At 39.5% G+C, this 27,849-nt stretch overlaps 1 protein-coding gene across 3 annotated transcripts in view; it reads left to right on the top strand.

The window, feature by feature from the left end:
• NELL1 (neural EGFL like 1) overlaps window positions 1–27,849 on the top strand; it is a 299,478-nt gene that overhangs the window by 214,370 nt on the left and 57,259 nt on the right. For all 3 annotated transcript variants that reach the window (XM_076343825.1, XM_076343826.1, XM_076343827.1), the window contains exon 15: window positions 17,156–17,251. In XM_076343825.1, coding sequence (XP_076199940.1) covers window positions 17,156–17,251 — 96 coding nt within the window. The remainder of the gene's footprint in view (window positions 1–17,155; window positions 17,252–27,849) is intronic.

The raw sequence follows: 27,849 nt of genomic DNA on the forward strand, positions 1-27,849 counted from the left end.
TCAACTTAAGTATTTTGTTGTTCATATCTCACTTGAAACTTAATTTAGAGGTTAAATTTTGTCCATCAGTGATACGTGTACTTATCAAAACTGCAGTAGGCTTTGGGGAAAAGCTATGATGCATATTAGAAATATATGATGTTAGCTTTATTACAGGACCGTACCACTCAAATTGCCACCCCTTGCATCTGTGGCCATCATTAAATGTGCAAAAGGCCAAGCTGTAACTAAACAGTACTGTATCTGTGTTGGGGATGTGCCAGTGGCATAAATGGGGAAGACAACAGCATGCAATAGCCTTCTGGACTCGAAAGCATTATGCCTTCGACTGATCTGCCAACTCAGATGCTTATTTGGGAGAGCAGTTCTTAGAGTTTCCGCCTTTGGAGCTGATATTTCTTATTCTCACTAGTCCTGCAGAATGCTCTTTTTCAGTTACTCGTAGTGCATCTGCACTGACAGTTTATGAAGTTCATGCGCATGTAATGTCTGCTACAAAATGTCTTGAAGAGCCGTAATCACTAGAGTGAATGATCAATTTCTAAGTGCTAGAAGTAGTGGGACAGTATCTTTACCCTTAATTTCACAGGTAAAATCCTTTCAAAAGCAGTACGTATATCTGTTCTGGTCACCTTTTAGTCATAATACAGAATCTGCTTTCAGACATGTTTTAATCTTATGCGCACCATAAGCATAATGACGCAGTGACTTTTTCTTTTAATTTCTGTGCAGTTTTAGCTGTTGCAGGTTAGTTCTTCCCTCTTTGGGATTCTTCTGCCTTTCAAAGGCAGCAGGCACTTCTCTTTGATTTTTAAAACTTAAATACTAAAAGATGTGGCCAGAACTCGTGTGTGGCCAACAGTATTCCAGTTATCTGGTGACTGGTTGTCAATCAGATTTAAAGCGTCTAGGGGTGCTCTGTTTTTTCTGTGTGTATTTTCAGTTTCTCACTTCTTACACAATTTTACACACCCCAACTTTTTTGTTTCATTTGCTTTCTTCTTCCCGTGCTCCTTTCTGCTTTGTGTTACTTCCCGAAACTTCTGGGAAAGAGAAATACAATACATCTGTCCCTTTCCTTGCACGGAGTTTGAGCAAAGCTCCAAGTTCCCTGCTGGAGATTCTCAGTCCTCTTGAAGCCCCGCTGGTGCATTCCTTCTCTTCAGAAATAGCTCAAGAGCTTGCATTCAAAAATGCTACTCAAAGAGCCCCCTTGGCCATTTCTGACTTTGGTCTGGGGTGCTTTGTCCTCTCACATCTCATTTAGAGTGTGCTCACCAAGAAGAGCTCTCTTCAGCCCCATCCGTTGTGACGCCTGCCGATGCTGATGGGCCCTTTTCAGGAACAGAGAAGAAAGCTGGAATCAGTGCCTTGCTGCCAGCCAAGGACTTCACAATCCATTTATATAAAGGAAAATCTTTCTAATGAGGATTGATTCCTTCTTGTTCCTTTAGGTGCGTTCTTCCTTTTGTGTGCAGTAACTCACTATCTGGAAGATGGATCAGCAAACTTCCATTTTTGAGATAAAGGTTTAGATTGAATTTGCAGCTCGGTATTGCAGCTCACTTGCTCTCAGGATATTAGCATTACTTTGCCACAGTTATGGTTTTTATATGGATTGGCAGCAGCTTTTACAGGCAGGCTGAACTTCGTAGAAACCTAACTTAAAATGCACAGAATGAGAAAAGTGCCTCTCTTGTAACGCTCCTGCTGAGCTGATAACAGTCTACAGGAAGACATCTATTTAAACAGAAATAAACACGCCTTAGGATGCTTGGATCCTATTTTCAGCTTTATTAAGCTATTTTCAGCTTTATTAAGAATGCTGTGTTTAATTTTTCCAGCATTTCCAGCCCCATTAATTTAGTTTACACTGCATTTGGATCAATTAGTGCACTTGATGATAATGCGCTATTTGCCTCTGCCTATTTAAAACAAGAGAAACAACAGGATGGATTCTCAGTGTATTAAAGAATCTGGAGTTCCTCCAAAGACTCTGATTAGTCCAAATGGCAGATCTCTGAGGCTGGCCAAGTGGAAACAAAAATTCCATGTTGGGTAACTGTCCAGTGGATCTATTTTCTCACTCCAATGATTTCTCAAACCAATTCTTCTAGCGACATCTTGGCTTCAGGATTTTTGCCCCCCAGTAGGCATATTCTCATGAAGACCGTACTTAATGAGAATACACGCAAGTTAATAATAATAGAGGTAGAGCCACAGAACGTTCAGCAAAAAAGACAAAAAAGACCTCTTCAAAACTGCAAGGATTTGGAAAGACTTCCTGATGTGATGGCAGCGCTGTTAGAAATCAGTTGAGATCACATTCAGCTTTCCTTTAGTCAGTAAGCGTCTTTACATTTTCTTCTTGGAGATTGAAACACCCAGGGATTAGGACAGTAGAGAAGGCAGCCTCTCCAAACCTGAGCTGCACGATCTTACTTGGCGCATAATCAAAATGCTAATATGTTAGGTTTCAGCTTCACTGGATCTCTGTGACCTACTGGATGTCATAAAAAGGGGTCAAAGTTGTTCTAAATTTTTGAGTTTCGTTTTTGTTTTAGAGAAATGCTTGCTATAAAAGCAAATATAAGACATGAATTTTATTACACCACTTTTCAAATATGATAGGCTATGTTTAGTATAGTTTCAGGTCCTAATACCAACTGTTCTTGCTCTCTGCTCAAGAGTATTGGCAGCACCAAACTGTAGTTGTTGATGTAAAGCAATGCCTGCTACAGTTCTATTTGGGACACATACATTATTGAAGTACCAAGGTGCAGTATGTGAATTTTATCTGCCAGAGAATATGATTAAGATGATTCAACTTGGAGAAACTACCTCTATTTATCTTTGCTGCAAAATTATTTTAGAGGTTGTTATATTGTGTTATTGCACTGTGATCTTTTGCTTTTTCATGAGTGAATAGTATCACATTTTGCCTGGCTGTTTTGAGTGTTTATTGTTCCCACGGGATACCTTGTTTATTTGTCTTGCTTCTGGTCTGTCACAACATTTTTAGTTTGACGCAGATTACTTACAAGTTTGCACATGGCGAGTCTTGTAATCTCATTTGCTTCACCAAACTTCATATGCAGCTCTGGAAAACATTCCCATTTCACTGAAGTACGTTCTCAGTGTCACAATACAGGTGAAGGCAGATATAAGTCACTGTAAAACTTGTATTATGATGCTGGATTTGTTGATTTATTCAACAATAACAAAATATAAAGCAATAGGTGAACGACCTGTTCTGGATTCCCTTGAGTATCTAACTGATATAGAAGTATTTTATTCTTTTATGCTTCTTTTGGAAACAACAAAAATCAGTTCTCCCTTAAGTATCTTTGTTCACCTTCTTAATGTCTTAAATGTGTATTTAAATACCCTGAATACCAGTCAATTAAGTAAATGTGATTGTGGAACCTGAAAAAGCAGAGCTTTTTAATGGAAACAGCAAAATGTCAGTAGTATTAGTATCTGATACTCCGCCATAAGAAATGCACTGTCTTTATCTTACCCTATAGTTTTTGATGTTCTGCCAACCCCCTAGAGCTTGAGAATTACTGTGCTGGCTAACGTGCCATATAGGCCACAATTTAAAAGGTTTATTTTTAGATAGATGTCATAGCCTGTGGCAGTACGCTACAGGCGTGGCAGTCTGAGGAATCTTGCCCTGTTGCTGACGCGAACTATTCTGTGGGTAAATAGATGACTACAGACTCTGGGTTGCCTTTCAGAAGAGAGAAACCACGGACCCGTCAGGCTGTGCACTCCTGTGCAGTAGATTTCTCTCTGTAAAGGTTCGGCGCTGCCGTCCATTGCTTTCCTTAAGCCCGTTTGGTGCCTGTACAATTACCAGAACTCTGGCTTCATAATGATCTGTCAGCTCTTGAAATCTTGACACGTCAGCTGTGGTGCACACGGGAATGGTAGTTGTTTTAACTAGAAGCTTGCTTTCTGCCCAGTGTATATTTTTATTTAAAGTTTTCTGTTTGCGTAACAACAGGACACCATTATTCTGATATTACCCAGCAGCAGTAGTATTTGTTTGCTATTAATGACTGTTTATATAGAATCATAGAATCATTTAGCTTGGAAAAGACCTTTAAGATCATCGAGTCCACATATACGCTGTAAGAGAATTATTTCCTTTTGCTCTGCAGTATTATTCATAGTGTAGAACACACCTAGTAGTTTTACTGAGAGGTTTTTTGGGAAAAAAAAGAAAACAGCAACAAAATAACAATAGCGTGCATAAAGTTTCACAAAGCTGTTCAGAGAGCATCTTCTCCCCACAATTTGACTTGTTTTGTCGGTGTACATTGAAGATGACCACTTGATTGCTGCTCAGTGAAACCACACTTTTTTTTTTTTTTTTAAAAAGGTCAAACCTTATTTGACTCAGAAAGTATACTTAAACAGAAATGACTTCTGTACTCAGCCAATTGTGCGAGAACATTCCAAGTTTAAGATTTCAGGACTTTTATTTTTGCTTGAATGGAGATGAGCTGATTTTAAAAGGTTTCTGTACTCTGCTGGAGTTAGTATTAGTGAGGCAATAGAATGTTTCAGTACTTGCGGTGCTGCTGCTTTGGTTTTATTTTCCACCTGGCATTATTAAGTATGTTTTCAGTTTAGCACATGTGTAATTGGAAACATGAATGTCTTCAAAATAAACAAAACTGTTGTGTCTGATATATGTCTCCATGCTACACATCTGTATCTCATTCTTGGCTTGAGGAATATGCTTTGGTGTTAAGCAAACTGTTGGTTAGAATTATGGTTCGGATACACTGATTTCCAGCGAGATATATGAAGACTAGGTACTACGTGAGAGAATATACTACAGTGTATTATGTTTATGATGATTTTATGAATCAAGGTGTAGCGTTGCTGTATTTCTCATACCTGATGAGTGACATTTTAATATGGATGCGAGTACCAAAATATTGCGCCATTGCATTGCAAAGTACATTCGCCTTTAGCATCATTTACACTGGACAGATAAAATAAACGTGACCTGAAGTAGTTTCCTTTCTAGTCCAGGTTCTGATTGCTCACAGTGTTGAAATATTTGAAGGTGCCTTTGCGTCAATGCGTAAATCTAATAATTTTCTTTTCATCTTCACGGATTTCCTCTGTAGCTGTCTGTTGATGCTTGAACCCCAGTATTTTAAATGAATTAATTCTCACAGAAGTCACTCCTGCTATTTCTGACTTGTTTCAAAGAACACGTGCTTCGTGGAGCTCATTTGCTCCTTCTTTTAAGATGGTACTTGTAGATTGAAAGAATATGTTCTCTCAAACTATCTTTACAACACAGATTTTAGTGAAACCTGTCGAAGTTCCAGTAGGCTGCATTGAAGGGCGTGATGTGAGGGGGTTAAGATTACTTGTGTTTTATAAAGTCAGGAGCTCATCATCTGCCAGAGCTGCCAGGGCTTGCAGAAACCCTCCGTATGAGGGATACTGAGAACAGAAACGCACATTTGCAGAAAGAGTAACTGTTTTCAAAACAGCCTCGCCCTCCTTTGTAGAAGCCAGTCACAGCAGGCAGCTGGAAAAGCTAACAATTCAGTGAATCTTACCTTCTTTCATGTCGCAACTTATATAGGGAAGAATTTCCACAGATCGGGTCATATAGTTGTGACTTTGTCTTCTTCCAGATCACTTCTTAAGCGTTATTGTTAGTACGATGTCTGCCAGGGACTGCGCAGTGGCACGGCTGCTATGTGGCTGTGGTAGATCCCCAAAGCCATTCCTCTCAAAGAACTATGAAACATAAGCGCATGGTTTTTCCAGGATTTAGTCAGGGAATATTGCAATAAATTATGTTCTCTCGTTCCAAAATTTTCCAACATAGGGCAAAATTTAATTTTTTTGTCAGGATGTGATTAAGTGGGATGTTTAACCCACACTTGGGAAGGAGGCGAACATCTCCCAAGCCAAAGACTGAATTTAATTTTGTGGAAAATTTTTTAATATTAAGATTTATTTATTTTTTAGTAATTTCTCATCTACAAACGCTCTTGTAATTCTTACGTGCTTTAGGATGCGTAGCTGGGACATTTGTTGTGCATAACCACCAAATGTATGTAAGAATATATATGGTATGCACATGATCAAGTCTGCTAAGAGCAGGCAAAGCTATTTGTTGTTTTTCTGGGAAGCATGATGTTATGAGCAAGTAGAAGTGTGTGCTACAACAACAAAAATAAACACCATAGTTTTGCTAGTTCCCCACACAGCATTTCATGTGTATGAAGCAGTTTAGTCAGGATACCAGGGAACTGATACATCTGTTAAGAGAAATGCATTCTGTGCACCATAAAATTAAATGTTGCATTGCCAAGCAATATAGCAAGTACCCTTGCTATATTTTTTGTCAGTTTTTGCAAACTAAACATTGTAAAATGATAGCGTAAGAAGGTGGTACTGGAAATCTGTTTTGAAAACATACTCCATTAGGAACACGCACTGTACTTGATGGAAGGATTATAGCTGCCATTTATGGTGCTTTATTTTTTCTACATTAAGAATATACTGTGTACCCTTAGCAGACTAAAGCCTAAGAAGGATATTTCACATTTATGTTGAACCTTATCATTCTAAATGAATCCAAAGTACTAAAAAAATCTATATGGCATATGCTCTGTGGTGCTACTGAAGCGCTATTATCAGGTTGTGAGGCAAACAAACACTATCTGGAATGTTTTGCATACGTCAGGGAAGAAAATTTTGCCCAGACACACCAAGCTTTAAGTCTACTGCACTTTTGAAAAGTTCCAGCGCTTTTAAGGCACGCTCGAGCCAGTTGTAGAGATTTTTCACGACTTTGATTTCTTGAAGCACACGGCGTTGTGGTGGGGCCCATACGGCAAAACACAGAGCGCGCTGATGCGGAATCACTGAAGTTAGATTTGTGACCACAATGGCACTGCTCTGTAAGAAGCGACTGAGGATCTGTATTTCATCGTCCTTTCCCTTTACCGTTCCCCGACCTGTTACTACCCAGTGAGTTCTCTGTAGCAGAATAGCAGAGAGAGGGAACAGGTGGCACCGTTGCGTATACTTTCTAGATACGGGTTAAAAAGTTTGTGTGATTATGTCTATACGTAAGGACACAAGTCAGCAGTATGGTCGTATAAATTGTGACAGAGATGTACTCCTTGGAGTCTTGCAGCTTAAGAATTTAGGGGGTAAATTCTTAGTCACTGTGTAAATTGATATAGATTTACTAATGGACGCGAGCAGACAGTGTGGCCCCTTGGGTTTCTAAAATGCTCTTGGCTCAGCCAAAGATTATACACACAAAGATTGTATTTGCTTTTCTGCTCTTACTTGTTAAACGTGTACTTTATTAAATTATATTTCTGTAGTTAACTCTGTTCTGAAAAAGTGCCTGGCAGGTTCAGGTTCTTAATGTGTCTTCCTCGCTGGGGGGTTGTAAGGCTTAATTGTTCATAATGTGTAAAAGCTTGAGATTGAAAGGATTTATGTAAAAGCAATGTATTATGATGATTATAAGGCTGATGGTGATGCGTATCACACCTGCTGTCACACCAGCTTGAGCAAAAGCAATCTCTGCCTTTAGACTGAGATTTCTGTATAATGGCGAGAACAATATCACTTCTCAGTGTTTCTTTTTTCCCCTATTGAAAAATCTCGTGGCTCTCAGATATGTCAAAATATTTAAGTTTATTCTCTTTTCTTCTGGCTGAGCCTTACACTTCAGGATAAAACTTATTTGGTGAGATTATTTTATGTAAATCCGGATGCTGAGATAAGCATGTCCTTTGTCACTGGGAAAATTAAAATAATTGCTAAAAATCTACTTTTTTTTTTTTTTTGAGAAAACTCTGCTTTTCTGGTAATATTTTAGCTACTGAAAAACTTTCTGATTTAAAATGCAGGTAAGCACTGAGATTAATTGTGTCCTATTAATAGTTATTTGCATTCTCTTTTTAATCCAACAAATACAAAGGTCAGAAGAAGTGTAGAAGAGTGCAAAAGTTATTCAGACCTAAGAGAATCCATGATTTAGTGCGGTATGTTTTAGCAGTGTGTTTGAATCTCTCTTTCCCCACCTCTCCAACCCCCCCTTCATTGTTTTCTTTGTTACTCTTTTTTTTTCCTTATACAAACTTGATTTGTATGAGGCAGAATGCCCTGGGGCATTGCTGATGGGATACAGGGCTTTTCATCTCTTGATTGCCTTCTTGGCAGCGTCTTTAGTGAATGCAAACCTTTATCTGTTAGAGACTGCAAGGTAAGCTAGATTCTGTAAATTGAGATTAACTCTTAATTCTGTTCCTTAACGGGGAAACGTCTATATCTAACATGGCATCTTTCTTGATAAAGAGTAAAGGCTGGATGGGTATTGTGGATGAGCTCTGAAAGCTTCACGTACCGGAGTCCTTCCTGTTGTGTAGTCAGAGGACTCTGATCTCTGGAACTGACAATTCCCATCCTTCTGGTGTTGGTCAATAGAATGCAATTGTGCTTCGAAAAAGGCATTTTATTTTGGGTGGAGTGGCTTGGCAGAATGAGTGAGATCTAAAAGACGATGCAGAAGCCCGTTAGAACATGTTTTCAGAGATACCACTGTAGCTGTTTCTTGCAGTATAGCAGAAGTATCATATTAAGACAATGAGAGAGAACACCTAAATTTTAGTGTGCTTGTTTAAAGATACACTGCTTAAGGTCTCTTAACGTCTTCGTAATTTATTTGTCTTTACACATCCTTGATCCAGACCAGAAAAACCCATTGCCATTTTACTTTGTGTTTTCTTCTTCTCCCTCGCAGTAATGTCACCTTCAGACAGCTAAATGCTATCCATAATTCCTTGATTTACTGTTGCATATTTTGTGCAGCTATCAAAACGAGTATTTGTTTTCAGTTCCAGTTGTTGTGCTTGCAATAAGATACTAGCAACCTTCAAAATAATACTACTGAATGTAACACCCTAGAGGCTATGATTGCACCCAGGCAACATGCTCGCTTCCAGCCACAACTAAAAATGCTTTCTAAAGTTCCTTTACAATTTCAAAGGATAGAGTTCCGCACGCAGCGAATTACCATAAAATGGTGTTTTATTGATGTGTTAGACATATTATTGTTACAGCTTGTTCAACATTCCAGTGCTTTTAATAACATATGATTATTTGAGGATGATAGGTAGTTTCTCATTAAGCAATATAGAGTAAATCTTTCACACTGAGACAGAATGTTTCTTGCAGGTAAATAGAATTGTGTTTTACTGGTGAAGGTGCCTATCAGCGCTACAGGGTAAAGCAAGAAGGGTGAATTTAAGGACTGTATACCTGTTAGATTAGGGTAGAATCCAGCCAGTCTTGTACTGAACGTGTCTGGGGTGCATTTGTATGGACTGGAAGGCTAAGATCAGAGAACTGTAGACCACACACAGCTAGAAAACTATTTTTATGTTGTCTGAATATTCCATATACTGTACTAAGGTCTAACAGACCTAAGATTGCATCCACTGTTTATTGAATTCAGGTTTTTTTCAGTAAGTTCAATGGGATTTGAATCAAGGTCTTTCTAAAGTTGTGATAATAGATCAGGCAAGGGAAGAAGCTTCTATTGTGCTTCTGGAACATGCTGCTTTATCCTTAAATTAAGATTGATTAGGCATAACTGATTTCTAAAGAAACTGTGAGCCACAGTATCGCAGCCAAAGTGGAAGCAGGTCAGAAGTTTTACATCCTCTCTTTCTTGCTTTGTAATGATTGCAGTTTTTAATAAAGTGTTCTTCTGTCTGATTGGTTTTGATAACTCTACTGAACTTTAAATTAAAATATATAAAATTATAATTTGTGTTACGTTTGTAAATATAAATTATTCTATACCCATTTGTTAAAAAAAAAAAAAGAAAATGGGAGTATAATAAGCATATTGATGTGGTGCAAAGAAAAACTCCAATAATATGATATGTCATGTCATTTCGCAAAGTAAATTTCAGTTTGGTTTTACAGTTTTAACTGCTGACTTGAATTTTGAAAGCTGATGTTCAGTTGGTTTGTGGAAAGAGTATTCTGCCCTATTTTGTCATGCTTAGTATTAGGTTACTAGACAGACAGCTGCAGTTGACTTAAAATGGTGCACTAAAAATATCGAAGAATCTAGCCTTGAGGAAGCAGGGCGGGCAGTAAAATGGCAGCAAGAATATTTATTTAGCACAGAATCATCTGGGGATGTGAGAGATGCTTTCAGAAGCGTAATATATCACAGGACAAATTTCATTATATTACTTTTGTCTCTTACTGCTTCTATTGATCTTTTTCATATACATTTTAGAAAATTGTCACATATCTGTCCTCAGAGCCATAAAATGAGCTTGACATCAATAAGCATTTCATACGTCTTTTTACCAATAAAGCAGAATGGACAGTATCGGTCCATTCAGTATGCTTTCTGAATTCATTTGATAAAATATAGCTTGTTTGTTCATTAGAAAAGATTTTAGGTGAAAATGTATTAATCAAGGGTGGATAACTTACACATTCGAAAGTAAGTTCCATTATTGGGGTAGTACAAAGGAAATTATTAGTATTTATCACTGTGATTCATTGTACTAATTTTAAGGAGACGATGTTTCATTTTTCAGAAAATCCAGCATTTCGAGCCAAACAGCACTTGAGCCCACCCTGAAAGCACCCAGATGAACGGCCTGCTTCTTGAGTACAAATGGCCACAACTTGATTGCACATCAGTCAAGCAAAACACCAAGCACCAAGAGAATTTAACATCATATAATAGCAGTGGGGCCTTTCTCTTTGCTAAGAGTTCAGTGCCTTCTGAGAGATATGCTCAGCCTTCCAAATTCACCTTAATCTTAATTTTGCAAGGGCTGTGTGACAAAGCACTGGGTACTTGAAAAGATTCACTGCTACATCAGCTAAAATAGCCGAGTGACAAACTCTCCAATATTAGTTCACCACTTTGATAAATACTATATGGTATGCAAATATAGATGCGCACATACAAACTCACACACAGTATGTATGTATGCCTGTATCCAGTATCTTTGATAACATTTCTTCCTGATAGATTTATTATTCTTTATAATCCTTCCAGGTACTTTTCTGTTTTGCCCTTTTTCCTTCTTCACTCTCACTGTGCGTTGTGTCCCAAATTTGAAAGAATTCCTTCATGCTTTTCTGAGTGCTTTGAAAAAAACCCATCTCCAAACCTTAATTCCGAGTTCATTGATCTTTGTTCAGACTTAGCTCTAAGCAGTAGTTTTGTACTACCGGGGTTTGGAATTTTGACTACACTAGGCAGCCATTATGCTAATTACGTTTGTAAAATACCTCTTATATGCGAAATCTCTAGAAATATAAATCAGGAATAATAACTTTACAATCAGCTGTTAGAAGACCTGAGATTTATAAGCTCTTCCTGAACTGAACTAACCCTCATAAATGCCACACACAAAACCTGAAGCATAAATTAGGTTGGAAGCCACTCACAAAGGTGATGAACTGCCCAGCTAAGGATTTGTCTTCCAGTCTCAGATGTGTTCACATCCTGATTGCCAGGCTGACCCGCACTTCTCTTCCTGCTCAACACGTGGGATGAAGATTTTTCAAGACAGTTCTTTTGCCCAAAGTTCACTCCTGCCAGATTTGTCCTTCTCTGACTCCAGCCAGCTGTAAAAGGACTCCAGTGGCATTTGGCAGACTTTGTCTTAAATAAGTCACACCCTGTATCCAATGGATGTAGTTCACTGAACCAAGGAGAGTTTTGTACTTTTATAGATGATAGTGTCATGCTTGAGTACAGAGAAAAAGAGCCAGAACCTCTGCTGCTCCCTTATTTTGTTTGTGCTTTCACCGTACTTTCTCAGCTGTCCTCTAAACCCGCCTCAGCAACTGGTATCATCTGATTATTCTGGTATTTGGCTTACATAGTTGGATTGTTATCAGCTGCGACCTTGTGCGTACTTGGCTGAGTAAATTCAATCAGCTAATGAAATTGTGGTCTTTCCATCAATTGATTATCAAATTGCTTGTATGGTTCTGCTAGCCCATCTCTTTTCCAAAGCTGCATATTTTTGTATACGCAGTCAGTCTGTGCCTGACCCCTTCCTTGCCTTTCCTGAATGTCCCTTTTTTCACTTGATGTGCATACAGTCTTTGAGTCTGGCCAAATACCACTGGACTTCAAGGTCATTTTACTGACCACCCTGTTGAAAATAAATCAGTAAAAAAACATTTCAGGAGTACAAGAGAAGCTGGTATGACTTTCTCTCTTATGCTGCCCAGTGTAGCAGTCCCAGACACCTGCTGATTTACAAGGTGAACAAAGATGGTGTCAAGAGAGGACAGTGCTTGCCGAGGCAGTAACCAGGAGGAGCCGCGGCTTGCATTTCGGGTAGGGAACGCAGCACAGAGCAAAGCGCCTGCAGTGAGCACCTGTAAAGGATGGATTTGCCCACCTTCTTTTTTTTTCCCTTAGCTCCTTGTGCCAGTACATCGTCTTTGAGCAAGTAAAGGTTGAAGTCCCTTTTGAATTTCCAGTCTTCTAGAAAAGTGCTGTAGGTTTAAATATAGGGCAGCATCGGCACTATACCTGCTGCTGTATTTGATCGTGAAGTACAATTTACGCTCTTTGCCGTAGGTATTTAACACCCACTGAAGCTGAGGCATGCATATGAGGCCAGCTGCCCGCTAGTTTGGGATGAATGTGAGCCCCCAGGACTTTGGGCCAAAATGCAGAAAAGCTGCAGGTGACTATATCGCTACTACGCAACAGAAGCTGCTATCTTGTATGCTGTCTGAAGGACACGGTCTCACCTTGAGCTGCACTGCAATTGCCACTGCAAACTAGGCTAAAGGCTGCTCTGCGCTGCAGTTGTCTTGACAAGCTGTGGAGTACCTTGCTTATGGAAACAAGCTAGTGGTCGGCTTTATCTGTGATAAACCTAACGTAATACAGGAGGAGGTGTGGTTTTGGCCCATGTAAACACATACAGTATACCCTGAGGAACAAATCTGTGTTTGCTTGCTTTAATTAAGAGCTTCTCTTCCCTGTGATATGGGGGGCAGGAGTTTGCATTTTTGGAATTGCTATATTCTTTCCTTTTATGCAAGCTATGGTACATTTTATCTGTTTCCGCAGAGGTGTTCCTTTTGGTACTAATGGAACTATTTTTTTCAACACTTTTTTTTTTTTCCTTGACTAAAGAAGAAACAGGGAAAATCACAAGGGAGAGAAAAGCAGTGGAAGAAGCCAAAAGTACCCACTGCTAAGGCGCTTACTTTTGAACCTCTTCCATCTCTTTGTGCTGTCAAGTTGAAGATGTCAGCTGCTTAGTAAACAAATTGTACAGATGTTCTTAAAACATTGGTGTGTGTTCCTTATTGGTGGTGTTGAGATGAAGAGGAAACGGGGATTATCCACTTGACAGAATTCTAATCAGTTGCTTCTGAGCTCAGATTCTCAGAATTCGAGAATTCATTCTCAAATGGGAGAAGATGAACGCTAAATACATGAGGTGCTTTTATTTTTTAATTGAGCTTCCTTTTTTGAAAAGGAAGCTTTTCCTTTTTTGTAAATGGACAGCTAGGATAAAGGAGAAAGAAGGGAGTACAGTATATTATACGTAAGGTTCTGTTACAGCTGGTCATTTTATGTGCCTATGGTAACGTTGTGGGTGATCTATTTAGCTGTAAAAGTAGGGATTATGCTGTACCAGGGCAACATCAAGAAATTGGCCTATTAAAAAGCGCATTTAATAAATGTAGTTCAGTATATGAAATTTTATAAAATACGAATGCAACAGTAATATTAATATTGTGATGCTTTATTTTATAGCTTTATAAAAATTTAATTTTTGTGTATATCAAGAAATAATATTTAATTTATATCCGATTTACTTGGGAAGGTGAGTTTTGTATCTCTTCACAGTCAAGTAACGTTCCTTTAAATTTGTAGGATAGTTACTTGTTTTTCTTTTATTTGTGTTTTTCTTTTAATGAAAATATGTTTATATATTTATAAATATAAATATTTTTATTTTATAATAATAACTGTAGTACACTTGGAAGTAAGAGGTATTTGCTCGGCATGAGAGTTCCACGCTGCAGTACCTGCTTTCCTACAGTAGCACAGTGAAGTATTGTACTGTGCTACCATACAAAAAATATCAGAATAATCAAGGCAATTCCTTCAGCTCTGTAGGAACGGAGGCTGGAACCCAAACTGTCCAGCTTTCCCCGAGTCTTGTAAGCGGAGGGGCTAAAAAGAGACTACAATTTTCAGTAACAGACAGTACAAAATATTTGAAGCTACTGTTGGCGTGCCTCCCTCACGCTGGCTCTCTTGTGCATTACAGCCTAGATCTAGAGAAGAACAAAAGGAGTTTACAAAAAGGTCAGACAGATTCCACACCGTGCACTCAAAGAGGCTCTAGCTCTGCTAACTTTTTCTTTTCTTTCCTGGGGATGTCCAGGATAGCCTCATTGGGAGAGGAGATAACTCTGTTTAACTGGACAGGGGAAAAGAAGCTGTACCCCATAAATATGTAGGCAGTGGGTATGCAGCCTGTGCATGTCCAGGAGCATGGTACCAAGTTTGTGGGTACTTTCACGCTGCTCTTTGTGGAGCTCTGCAGTGAGACTCCCCTGTCCCTCCAACATTACCACGAGAATGACACAACCAGCAGATTTATAATTTTGGCTGTTTCCGTTCTCTACAGATCCATCATCAAGGAGGACACGCATCAGAAATAAAACTCCTCCTCTGCAAAGAAATTACGTCTGTTTAGGAAAGGTCTTTATATGATAAAGGCTTTTATTTCAGAGGAAGAAATCTGTTAGCATTACAGAGATCTGTTTGCCTTGGCAGAAGCCCAGATGTGAATAGCATGCTTGGCTGTGCCTGTAGATGTCAAGACCTGGCTGTTGCACTGGCATAACACAGTTTTTGCACTAATGGGAAAATCTTTTACATGACAAGCCCTGTCTCATAAGCCTTTCTCTGTTAGTAATCTTAAAAGAGAACAGAAGAAAACACCACTTTACTGAGCTGTCCTAGGAATAGGATTTATTGTAAGAAGCACACATTTCACATTAGTAAGTTGGTAGTATCGGTTATGGTGGCAAAGAAAATGTGTGAGAGCTCTAACTGAAGCCCTCTTACCCACCTATCCCTATCCGCTCTAACAACTTTCAATGGACATGCGTGACTGTTATAGACAATAAACATTTTCTTTTTTTATGCCCTTTATGACTTCTTTTTTCTAAGAACCTTCTAAGAACCCTGTGTAGTTCTTTCCCAGTGCCATGTGGCATATATCGTGGATGAACTATTTGCTTTTTTGCCAACATTTTCCTTTTTTTGCCCTTTATATCTGCTCTGCCACAAATTCTAGTTCTTTTGATGTCACGCAGAAATGTATTACTACTTCACGAAAGTCTCTGCTTACTCTCAATTTCAAACCAGAAGAAATGTAGATGAAGAATTTAACTTGCACCTTCTCTGAGAATGCTGAGACTAGAAATGAGCAAACATTCTTTCAAGAGCTATGGAGGGAATCTTTTGAGTCTCATCAAGTTTTTCATATATTTTCCAGCTGTATTTCATACTAGTACTTTCAGCTTTCTGCACAGTTATACTTTTCTACAAATATTTATATGCAAAAAATTACAAAATTCTACTCTCAAACCATATTTCTCTTTTTCCCATACGGTAGAAATTGACCCGAACCATGCTTTCTCCATGCCACTGCCTTGCGCCAGTCGCAGGAGCACTTATGATGTTCTACTACCATCTTCTCTAAATGACTTTAGCATTCTCCTCCCCGTGTTATCCTCCATAAAACTGTATGGCATGCTACAAATTATATATTTAGAGTAAGGCAGATCCGTCTTATCAATTCAGTCAAGAGATATGATGATGTGCTTTCTTGTCTCTAAGTGGTTAATAATTGCAAAAGATTCTTTTTAATGCTTAGTACTTCATTCAATTTATTTTTCTTTTTAGTGCCTTGGAAAATAAATCTTAAACATTTCTTCTGTTATCTAGCACTTTAAGCCTTTTCATAGCATTTGTAACATCTCTTTGCCAACACTCCATCTGTGATTTTAGCTTGCAGGAAACACTTTGCAATTCTGTTATTAGCTTAGATGCAGAGAGCTGCTGTTTAAATATTAATTGTAACTTCCCTCGTAAGTGCAGTCAAACCCACTGAGTAACTTGCGAAGTTCAATAAATATCTAGGAGGGGGTAGGGAGTGTGGTGTGGGTAGGGCCTGCTCTTAGCCTTAGCAAAGGTCTTACTCGAGTTAACAGTGCAAAATAGATCATGTCCTGATGCTTGCTGTTTCCTTTCCTCTTCTTACCTCAGTTCCCCTCCTCGTACACACACAACAAACGGAAAGAAAAAAGAATAACGTTGAAGTGCAAGCATACTTCTTGCACGGTTAGTGGACTTCCTGCTAAACCCGCTGTAAGCAAGAGGACCACCACGCAGCGCTCGCGAGAAAAGATGCGAGATCCGTCATTTGTTTCAAATCCTAGTTATTGGACAGATGCACTTCTAAAGTACTTGTGTATTGCTCTGTCAAGAATCCCACCTCAGTAAGAGGCATTATCTTGTGGTTGATCCCTTCTCCTCTGTTTTCAGTCATGAGCCTCACCCCGTTTCATTTCTTGATTCCACAAAATGTACTTTACACTTAAAAATAAAAAATAGGAAAATATTATGCGGTTTACAGACGTTTCAGTAAAGTGTATTTGATAGAAGTGAGAAACAAAGTAGTTAACACCAATCTGACCGGCCTGTTTTCTGTGGATCACCAGAGCATTGTAATTGTAATACTTATATGGGGTGTAATTGAAGGAAGATCAGCCCCATTAAAATTGTACGTTGTATTTTTTCCTCTCTTCTTCTTCCAGATGGTTATTAATCTTTTATTGGTGAGGTGATTTGCCTGCGGTGTAATCTGAGATTTTTCCTCATGTCATTTAAGTGCGTTACTTCTCTTTGTGTTTGCAGGTGGACTGAATTTTAATGTGTTGAATTCTGTTAATTGCTTAGAATTTAGATGTTTTTCTTAGTATCTTGAAAATGTGTAATAAATTTAAAAAAAAACGTTAGTACCCACATATTCCTTTTATTTTTCAGCATTCTGTGAAGAGGGGTGCAGATATGGCGGAACTTGTGTAGCCCCTAACAAATGTGTCTGCCCTTCTGGATTCACAGGAAGTCATTGCGAGAAAGGTAAAGCTTTACTGAAACGCACCTTCTTCTTTGGAAATGAGAAATACGATATGCTGAATTAAGAAATAATTACTTCCCATTCATTCATTCTGCTTGATATTTTCTCTTCATTGAGGATATGACTGTTCCATAGCTGCCTTTTCCTAACTGAAAGCTAGTCTTAAATTAAACGTGGAAAGTTTTAAACAATTAGGGATTTATCTGCTTTTGCTTCCAATGGACACTTGTAGTTAATTAGATTAACTTAAGATTTGATTTGTTTCTAAGTCACTCAGGCCACCAATTTTCACAGAATCACAGCCTACTAAAATATATCTCACTAGTGATGATTTGGTTCTGCCTTTTCCCACATTTTTCCATTTCGAGATTTGCTTCTGATAGCCTCATAGGCCTACCTTTCTGTTTGTTTCACAAAGATCTGGTTCCTTGTCTACGTTAAACGAGAAGGAAGGGATCTTACAGAATTCCAGGGAGGACTCTTACTAGATTCTTTATACAGCAGATTTGGGATTTTATTTTGGTCTGTATTTATTGAGGTTGTATTTCACTTAAATAACCCAATGATAGAGGTTTTTTGCATTGCGTGCTTTTTAATAAACCTTTTGCACTTGCCTTTACTGGTGGAAATAAAGTGGATCGTTAATGCAGGTTGTATGATGCTAGTATGGATGAGGTTATAGTTGATGAAGTTTTTTAAGGAAGAAAAAAAAAAAGCCAAGAAATAACTGTTAAGTTAAATCACTGGAACCACTTGTTACCCAGAGGTTGTTCAATAATTTGTGTGTAGCAGTGTCTGTTTAATACATGGTTGTTCTACTATAATACAAAGTAATTTAAACCCAGTTGTCAACAAATCTGCTTTGAGTAGCTACTGAAAACGGCTAAAGCTTTTTATGGATGTACGCAAATCGCTGCGTACAAAAATCCCATAGTTTCTAGTTGTCAGCATTGTTTCTAATTATTTGGGAATGAACTAGGATGTTAATATTTTCATGTCATCTTGAATTAATTTGAGTACTGCATTTTTTTTTTGCCTGTAGTCTTTGGGTTATTTGTTTTAAATAGAAATAAGCTCCCAAGCCTCCTGACATTCAGCAGTACGTACCAGCAATACACACGGGGGAGTAATACAAGAAGTATCTGCCCTAGAGCCCCACCTACCATAGCTCCCCAGCCTCTGATCCTGCTAGTTACGCTCTTCCATGTATAGTTTGCTCATTCCATTCTAAAACATCTATTATTCAGAGGGAACGGTACGTTCAGAGGGATGCAGGATACCAGAAATGGGTTCTATGTGAAAATATGGCACTGCAAAACCGGTACCTGCATTGCCCAAAGGTGCCCTGCCTACCCAGGGAGCCAGTGGCTTTAGGCCAGCTTTTAGCTCGACGGCCTGTTTCTTTCACCCATGAATCTTAGAACTATCTTTTTTTCTTATAGCTGTAGAAGGACTTTCATAACTAGAACACAGAGGCTTTAAACTGTTGAAGTGATGGTTTAAAATTGATAAATGGATGACATAATCATTGTTGACTCCTATGTTTTTCATGTCTTTTGTATTGTTTTGATCTAAAATATGAGTTAGCGCACCAGCTAAAGGAAACATGGCAGGCATGGTACTCTCATTATATCAAGCAATTTAGAGGTAGATGTCAGAAGGAGCTACCTTCTGTGTATAAAATCTATACGACTTGAAGCAGAAGGAAGTTTATTTTTTTTTCTTTGAAGATGCGTAGGATTTACCAGTATGCTGCAAGTCAAGCTAACGATGGTAGCTTTGAGAAATCTGATGTGCAAACCGATTTGAGAACGAATAGGGCTTTGCACATGAGAAGTTGTCACATTTTAGTGGTGTCAGAGGGTTTGAAAACTTCAGCAGATAGACCTTGTCATATGCTTATTTCAGTGGCTAAGTGCCTATCAGATCTGTGGGAGAACAGCTTCAGCCATCTGAAGGTGCGTATCCTGGAAAAACTAAGTGTTCAGAGTAGAAAGGTGATGAACCACCTGAACCACCAGCAGCCTTCCCTTTGCTTACCTGCTTACTCCTCGAAGATGTAGTGCTGTCAGGAAGGGGAGGCAGTTCAGTAAAGAATTCCCTCATAGTCTCACTGTAGTTTGCTGCAATGTTTTTAGAGGACATCTAAAGTATTCAGAAACCATGTTTGTTTGGGTGGGTTTTTTTCCCATTGTAGTGTTAGAAATAAGCACTTAGTTATATTTAACATACGGTAGCACTCCCTCAATCATTATGACATAGACGGAAGACGGTGAAATGGTGGGACATCACTTTAAATCAAAGCTTAAATGTTCCTGGTAAAATCTTGTCTGATGGAAGCTCATGGTGAACTGATGCATATCAGAAGTAAAATGATGTGTTTTGGTAATGTATTCTATTCGCCACGGTGCATTTAAAAATGTCCTTCAAACCGACAACACAGCAATCCCTTATACATTATTTGTGAGCTGAAAGGACTCATCACCGGCTAAAAACAGTAAGACCCAAATTGGCTTCAACGTCATGTGAAGGGTAAAATGAACCAGTAATTAGAAATGTTGTTGAAAAGCAGGTGCGTTTACTTCTGAATATGAATCATATGTTACTCATCGTTTCTGACTGCATGGTTGAAATGATGATATTAGGTTAATTAAAAATTCAGAGATATTTGAGAGGGATAGGATTTATGTTGGTAACTTACTCGGGTGAAATTAAAATACACATTTAAGGCTTATGTACAAATACATAATTCAACATGCTGCTAAGAAGAATTACCTCTTGCCAGTTGCTTTGCCTGGAATGAGGAATCATCACAATGGTTGTGGAGCTGCCTTGTCTTTTTGAAGGTGAACTGCAAATTGATATCCAGAGATACTGTCAAGTAATTCCTCCTTCCACCCGTTCTTTATAATGCTGTTTCTTTAAGTATGTGCTTGATGCTTTTACAGAATTTTTTGTCATTTTCTATTTAGGATCCGATTCTATCTTCTAATCAATTTTTTGTTTGTTTGTTTTGCGTTTAGCTGGCCAGGGCTGAAATCAATGATCTCTCTGATCATTACCATTTGTGATCATATTTAACACGGTTGTGATACCTGTGCTAGCGGGTTTTTATGTTTGCTGACATTGCTGTACGGTTCCAGCATGGATGTGCCTGATGGCTGAGCGGGAGATACGCATCCTTAACTGCATGTAACACTGTTGGCTGAAGCCCAGGTGCCTCCTTGGCAGGGACCCCTGTTAAAGGCTTCCGAGAGACATTTTGGTGTGCAGAAAGGAATGCAAACACAGTACTCTGAGAGTTTTTGGCAGCATGGACTCAAATGTCCTTATTTTCCATCCAGTGATGTTTTTTCCATCTCCTATTTTTGCAACATTAAAAAAAAAACCAACCAAACATCATTCCTTGAGCTGCTTTTCTCTCTCTGTGGATGAGCCACAGGTCAGTGGAATTTTAATGCTGGTTTTGTAGACAGCGTTCGCCGTTATTCTGTATTTGTGGAATGTTAGTCACTAGTGCCACTGAAGAAGTGGTGAGGATGAGATAGGGAGGACAATCTACGGTATCAAAGGCAGGACTAAACAGATGATTGAGTGCGTAGAAATTGCAGGCATTCCTTGAACACCTACCTGCATGTGGTAGGGTCCTGTGCGCAGACCTAAGAAATACATACCAACTTCTATACGGCTCTGGGATGGTGACCAGTGGTGGCAGAAATTTCAGCTTAAGGGAGTTAGTTACGGTGTCTGTCTGTGCAAATTATAACTCTGGGCAATGAGCAGGAAACAGCAGAAGGGTTTGAAGCAGTGGATTCCCAGCTAGGGGTAAGTCAAGGAAAGTGCAGTATTTTTCCAAAAGCTGCCAGAGGGCTTTTGGCAGTGGTGGGGCGTCGCCTCCAAAAGGGATTCAAAACAATTGCACCACATCTTTGCTCCCCTGGCTCCTGAAAGCTCCTGTCTGAGCTGGTACACGATGAATGGGGAATATGATGCTGGTAGATTAGAAGGACGTTGCGTAGGCTGGAGCTCAGAGAGGTAAATATTTCTGTGGTAGCTACGTGTGTATTTATAGCCTTTGTAAAGCACTGGCGAACCATTTTCTCACAGAATGATAGAATACTGTCAAAGAATTACCTGCTGATTGTAAACAGTCAGAAGCAAGGGTAAGACATGGTAGTGAAGCATCAGGATGTGATAATTACTGGGGTTATTTTTTTGTGTTGTTTTGGGCAGTGTGTGCAAAAGATTGTCTGATATTGGGGTGAGAGGTCACTTTTCAGTATGTACCATGGCTAAGAAATGTTCTTTGAATCCCAATAATTATATTGTGAGAGGGAAAAAAAAAAAAATCAACACTTGCAGCATTGCATTAGTTACATACGTATTCTTCAGTGCAGTCATAGATTTCACAGGCATGCAATGAAATATTGCTATGCTTATACTTGAAGTTGGATATGTCATGTATACGTCATGAAAATGGGGAGGTCTTTAGCTGATTTGTTCCATAATAGTTGGCAGTATCTGGAATTGTTGTCTAAGAAGTTGCATACTTCTTAGTGTACTCATCTCTTAAATTGCTTCTTCTGAAATATATTGTCTTCTGCAATCCTTTGGGTAAAACTCCCTGCAGTCTGTATTCCTTTGGACCCTGGAGATAGGGGAAAAAAAAAGTGAGAATTGTATTTTCGTGTGCTATTTCTTTGATTCCTGAGCTGGATCAATCTTTAGGTGTGTAGCTATCAAAGACATTTCAGTTGAGGAACATGGTTTAAAAAAATAAGCAAACAAAAACCAAAGGAAAGCAGAGAAAGAGATTTTTCAGTGAGTACGGTAAGCTAAATGTCAAAACTCCCTACCTTTCTCTATCTGAGGTCTTTTGTAAAATATGAAGCAAGGTTTATTTTGGGAAACAAACCAGCTGTGCAGCTGTGGGTACAAGGCTTTGCATGAGATTCTTTCTAAAGCCTCTCATTTCAAGGTGAGGCAAAGCCAGTATAGTGTGAGATAAGAGGTGTGAAGTGAATGATGCTTAGCTTATTACAGAAAACGGTGGTTTTGGTTGATATGACGCTCCTGAGGGTGTGACAGATCCAGAGAAGGCAGATGCTCCAGGTGGCTGAGGTTACCCTGCTCCATTTGCTGCCAAGCTGTTTTCAGCATTTGCCTCAGTGGTGCTTATTGCAAAATGGCAAGGGGTGATATCTTAATGTGATAGAAGAAACAAAGCTGTCATTTGTAAAGATATCAGGGAATAGATCAAAGAGTATCTACTAGAAAAATCTGATTAAGACCGTCTCCGAGGATCAAGGGAACATCTGTCTGCAAATCAACAAATAACTCTCAGTGGAAGAAAAAAGTTGTACTGTCTCACACTGCCAAGCCAAAGAAAAGTGAAATCTCCCAGATCAAGAACAACGTTCATCCCCACAGCTGACCATAGCGCGAGAAGACTGGACTCGTTTTTGTAGTGCTTACACTGTCTCATGTACTGTAAAAGTTTAGTTTTAAAAGCCAGGAAAAACACTAAGCGGACACTGGGTTTGTTTTTATTTTTTGCAAGGGGTATTCTTATGTTGCTGTATAGTTTCTGTTATGTTCAGGTGCCTGGATCTATATATTTTTCTTTGTAATGAAAGGAATATCTGCTATATTAATCTTCTATGTAGCTGAGATGATATCTTGACATGCCAGCTAAAAAATAGTTCTAATAGTCTAATGTTTTATTATTTGTACGACTTGTGGTCATAAAATCACTTTCATATTCTCCTGACTTTGTGAGGGACATAGTTGGTGTTGTTGGGGGGGTGTGTTAAGTCACATAAAATTGTTTGGTGATTTTTTTTTTTTCCCCTTTGGTCCCCAAAGCTTGCACTTAGAAATTGGGTGGTATTATATTGCTTATCCTGGCTGGGATCATGCTTGCTCTTCTAGGTTCCTTCAATTTGAATTTCTCCATGCAAATTCCACTTTATTCACTCTCGCCAATGTCTGTATGCCAGCTGGACATGTCAGGTATTTCTGAAGGATGCAGTTTTATCTATACAAGAGAAAGACAAGATTTAGCTAGTTGACATTTAATTTAGATTCATGCAAAACAATGTAATCAAGAGGTAATTTCTGTTGATCAAACTTTATAGTGCACATAAGATCCAAACCCCGATTATAAAATCTTCATTCTCTTGCCTTAAACATTAAGAAAAAGACCTTTAGATAGTGTCTTGGCATGCCACCTTTCTTTGTGTCCCAGTTCCTGTTCTGGATGTTCTTGGATTAATATCTTAATTAGAATATACTATAGAAGTTATCATAGAGCTTACGAAAATAGCTGCTATGTTTTATTATTCCTTAGTACCTCAGTAGCGAAGTGAAAACACGTGGTATTTAAAGAAATGAATGGATGTGACTTCATGAAGTCAGTGGCTTTGCATCGTCCTTTTGTAATGGAGCAGTAGATCGACTCCATTACAAAGTCTTTCTTGCTGAAAAGCAGGCAATGAAAGACGGCTTAGACAGGTGGACTCTGCGCTGGGTCAAAAACTGGCTGGATGGCCGGGCCCAGAGAGTTGTGGTGAATGGAGTTACATCCAGTTGGCGGCCGGTCATGAGCGATGTTCCCCAGGGCTCAGTACTGGGGCCGGTCTTGTTTAATATCTTTGTTGATGATCTGGATGAGGGGATCGAGTGCACCCTCAGTAAGTTTGCAGATGACACCAAGCTGGGCGGGAGTGTTGATCTGCTCGAGGGTAGGAAGGCTCTGCAGAGGGACCTGGACAGGCTGGATCGATGGGCCCAGGCCAACTGTATGAGGTTCAACAAGGCCAAGTGCCGGGTCCTGCACTTCGGCCACAACAACCCCATGCAGCGCTACAGGCTTGGGGAAGAGTGGCTGGAAAGCTGCCCAGCAGAGAAGGACCTGGGGGTGTTGGTCGACAGCCGGCTGAACATGAGCTGGCAGTGTGCCCAGGCGGCCAAGAAGGCCAATGGCATCCTGGCCTGTATCAGAAATAGTGTGGCCAACAGGAGTAGGGAAGTGCTCGTGCCCCTGTACTCGGCCCTGGTGAGGCCGCACCTCGAATACTGTGTTCAGTTTTGGGCCCCTCACTACAAGAAGGACGTTGAGGTGCTGGAGCGTGTCCAGAGAAGGGCAACGAGGACTCGATGATCTTAGAGGTCTTTTCCAACCTCAATGATTCTATGATTCTATCTAAAAAGGCAATGACAGTAAGTGCTTTGGAAGGGAAGGAAAAGAGCGGGAAAATTTAGGAGGAGGTTGCTGACTCACCTAGACCTTCAGTGATAAAGAAGCAGTTAACAGAAGGAGAAACTCCAAACAAAATGATGCCATCTCCTTTAGATTCAGGTACCCTGCCAAAGTGTTGGATAGTAACCTGTGTTCAGTCTCTTAAAAAGCTGTTAGCAATTGTCTTGAAATCACAGGTGAGCGGTCCTGGTAGCAGTATGGGGTGACCTGAGTGAATTTATATTAAAAATTTACTTTTTGATGTGGTGAAGGCTAATACACATAGCTTTCATAGAACCATCTGAAAGCAGCGTGGCTCTTTAGTGCATCAGAATTTAGTGATTGATTCCATCAAGTTCTACATGAGAAACATCCTCTGCCACAGTTGGGTTGAACTTTCAAAAGAACAAGGCTGCATAAGCTCTGTGAAGTTTAAGAAAATTCAAGAGTTTTATGAGCACTGTTCAGACGAATGCCTACGTGAGCTGTACCAGTTGGAGTGTCTCTGCAAGACAAGTCCTTCCCCCGAGCGTGTTCTGTGAGCCCCCACGTGTCCCCATTCCTATGTCACTAGCTGCACGTGGCAACCAGTGGAGCCAGCCAGCCATTGCCTGGCTTGGAGTAACATCCAGAGAAGGTGAAGGGGGAAGTAAAGTGATAGTCCTTCTGTTTCCCTGGGGCCGGGCTGGCTGCACGCCCTGCTCCTCAGGGAGCCTCTTGGCAAACGCAACACTCCTGGAGTTGCGCTTTACACTACTTGAGCACTGTCACGCAGCGGCATACCTTCGTGAAGGAGAACTTGTCTTTCGGTGGTAGAGAGATGCCCGTCAAAAGGATACGGTGCGTTTCCTCAGGTTGAATGTAACTGTGCAAATAGAGGGATGCTCATATGGTTTGTTTCCATCGTGTGCCTGGAAGATGCAGAGCACAGTGCGTGGGGGGAAGGCAGTATTCACAGGCAAAAAGGAGGTGCCTGTCTTTCCTAGGTGGGAGAAGAGCGTGCTGTAAGGAGTATAGGCTATTCTAGCTAAACGGGTGAAAAAATGTTACGGCCTCTCTTTGCCCTCTACTTAGCACCTGGATATTGCTGGGGGAAAGGGAGGGAGGTTTGTTCCTGTTTTCTTTGTTTGTTTTGGCTGCAGCTAAACACAGTGTTAGATGTTTATTCATCCATAAGTTCTAATTATGTACTACAGGAGGAACATCATGTTTAGAAAAAGACAGGTAAACTAAGCAGTAGCAAGCTCCTAAGCTTTAAATATAGAAGCCCCATATTCCCTCTGAACTTCCTACAGCCCTTGGCCTATATAGCCAAATTTTGTGCAAAAGCCTTGCTCAAACTGAGGCGTTGGAATTCGTTCCCTGCTGGAGGCTATGTTGCAGTGGCCCTTTCTTGAAGTGCTCGGTCCCTGACTTAGCATTCATCCAGTTTATCACCAGGAGCATCTCCCACACCTTCTGTGCAGTCATATCTGCTTCAGTTTCCTCTTGGATTCGAGGACCCAGGCAGTGGGATTTAAATTTGTTTCAAGTGACAGAATCACCACTGAATGTATTAAAGAAGACAGAGAACTACAAAGCACTCAAAAATGTGAGCAAATATTTATATTTGAGCAAATAGATAAATAATGAAATTTCCATTTTGCAACTAGGAAGTTTTCATATATGAAGCATTTCTTGTGATGTGAGCTGTACAGAAAAGACAGTTGCTTTAAAATACCTACTTCATGATGAATTAACTACAAATCGTGTCTCATTTTACTATGGTTAATTAAAAAAACCCCAACAAGTCTGCTCTGAGTGCAATCCAGTAATGCTAATTTTATAACCTAGTTTGTCAGGACATTCTGCCCCCCTCTTTTGGTTCTTCTAGGCAGATGCCTATGTCAGTGAAAAACAGAATAATCCTAAGGAGAAATACCAGAATAGGTAGTGGACTAACTAAATATTAAATAAAATACACCTCAGTCTGTCCAACTACAGGCAGTATTTAGGGGACATTACTGAGTTTAATAAGCTCTTTGCCACCTCACTTTTTCTTATTAAGAGCCTGCCCTGGACTGGAGGATCAACCATGAATATTTAAATTTGCTGATAACCTAGAAATGTAACTCGAGATGTGCAGGGCAGGCGCAGAGAGGTACTTATATTTTTTTAAGACAGAAATCCTCTTGGCTTCAGTGGGAGTTTCACCTGAGTGGAAGCCTTAGGATCTGGTGCAATTGAATTAGGTGAAATGAAAAGTAAATGGCTCTAGTGAAATAAAAGAGCATTTAGAGTGGGATTTTTATGTCGAACAAGCTGTGTTAGTTGCAGTTACCAATGATAAATATGCCACCTTTAACTCATTGATCTATGATACAAATATAACTAGCTAATCTACGAGTAAGATCCCATTCAAACTGGGTAGAGAATTTAGTCTCTTTAGAAAATTTGTACAACTCTGAGAATTTTACTATAAAGAGCCACGTTTCTGCTGAAGTTTAATACAGTGAATGCTAACATATTTAATGAGTGATCTCATTGAAGTTAATCAAGGTGTAGTGAGAGAAAATGTGCCTCAGTCATCAGAACCAGCATCAGAAAAAAATTTCTTTTGAGAAATAACATGACAAGTGAAAGGAATGGAGCAAAATTCTGACAAAAAGTCAGTTTTCTTGCATTTTTTCTTCTTCAAGATTTTTTTCCCCTGAAAAATTATGGTATGAGAACATTTTAAGCTGATGGAAGTGATGCAACAAGGAAAAAATGTAGGTGTAACCAGCAAGATCTTTTCCCACGTTGATAGGAACTCACCACCACAAAAGCAATAGCTACCTCCACTTGCTTTCATTGGGCTGACATTCAGAGGAAGAGATCATGTCCCCCCATTCATATAATCCTTGGAAGGCAAATAAACCAGCATAAATCGCTTCAACTTACATGACTTTTGTAGATTGCAGCTTATGTACAATGAGGAAAACTAATCCAATTATTTTGCTTTAGGAGTCAGGGTGAAAATGTGAGTTAAACCCTTGTTGAAGGGAGTATCATCCTTTCTTTATTAACTGAGGTGGCCTCTCTAACATCCACAATTGTGTTGAATTTCAGTCCTTCTGAGTATCTGTTTTTGTAAGAGTAACACCCGTGGTTTTCAACAGTCTGCTCCAGGAAGAATTGGGTTGTTGTTATGCAACACTACAGTGAAGAAGAGCCTACAACAGAAGGAGGTGGCTCTTTGCAAAATCTGCCGAATTAAAATCCGTGTGTGGACTCAAGAAAACAAGTCTGTTTTCTTTAGGATTGTACTCCTGTGTATGTACAGAGAAGAGAAGAAATAGGCAGTTTTGCTGATATGGAACCTTACAAACTTTCTTATCC

The sequence above is a fragment of the Aptenodytes patagonicus genome, chromosome 7 (assembly GCF_965638725.1).
Source record: "Aptenodytes patagonicus chromosome 7, bAptPat1.pri.cur, whole genome shotgun sequence".
Lineage (NCBI taxonomy): Eukaryota > Metazoa > Chordata > Aves > Sphenisciformes > Spheniscidae > Aptenodytes > Aptenodytes patagonicus.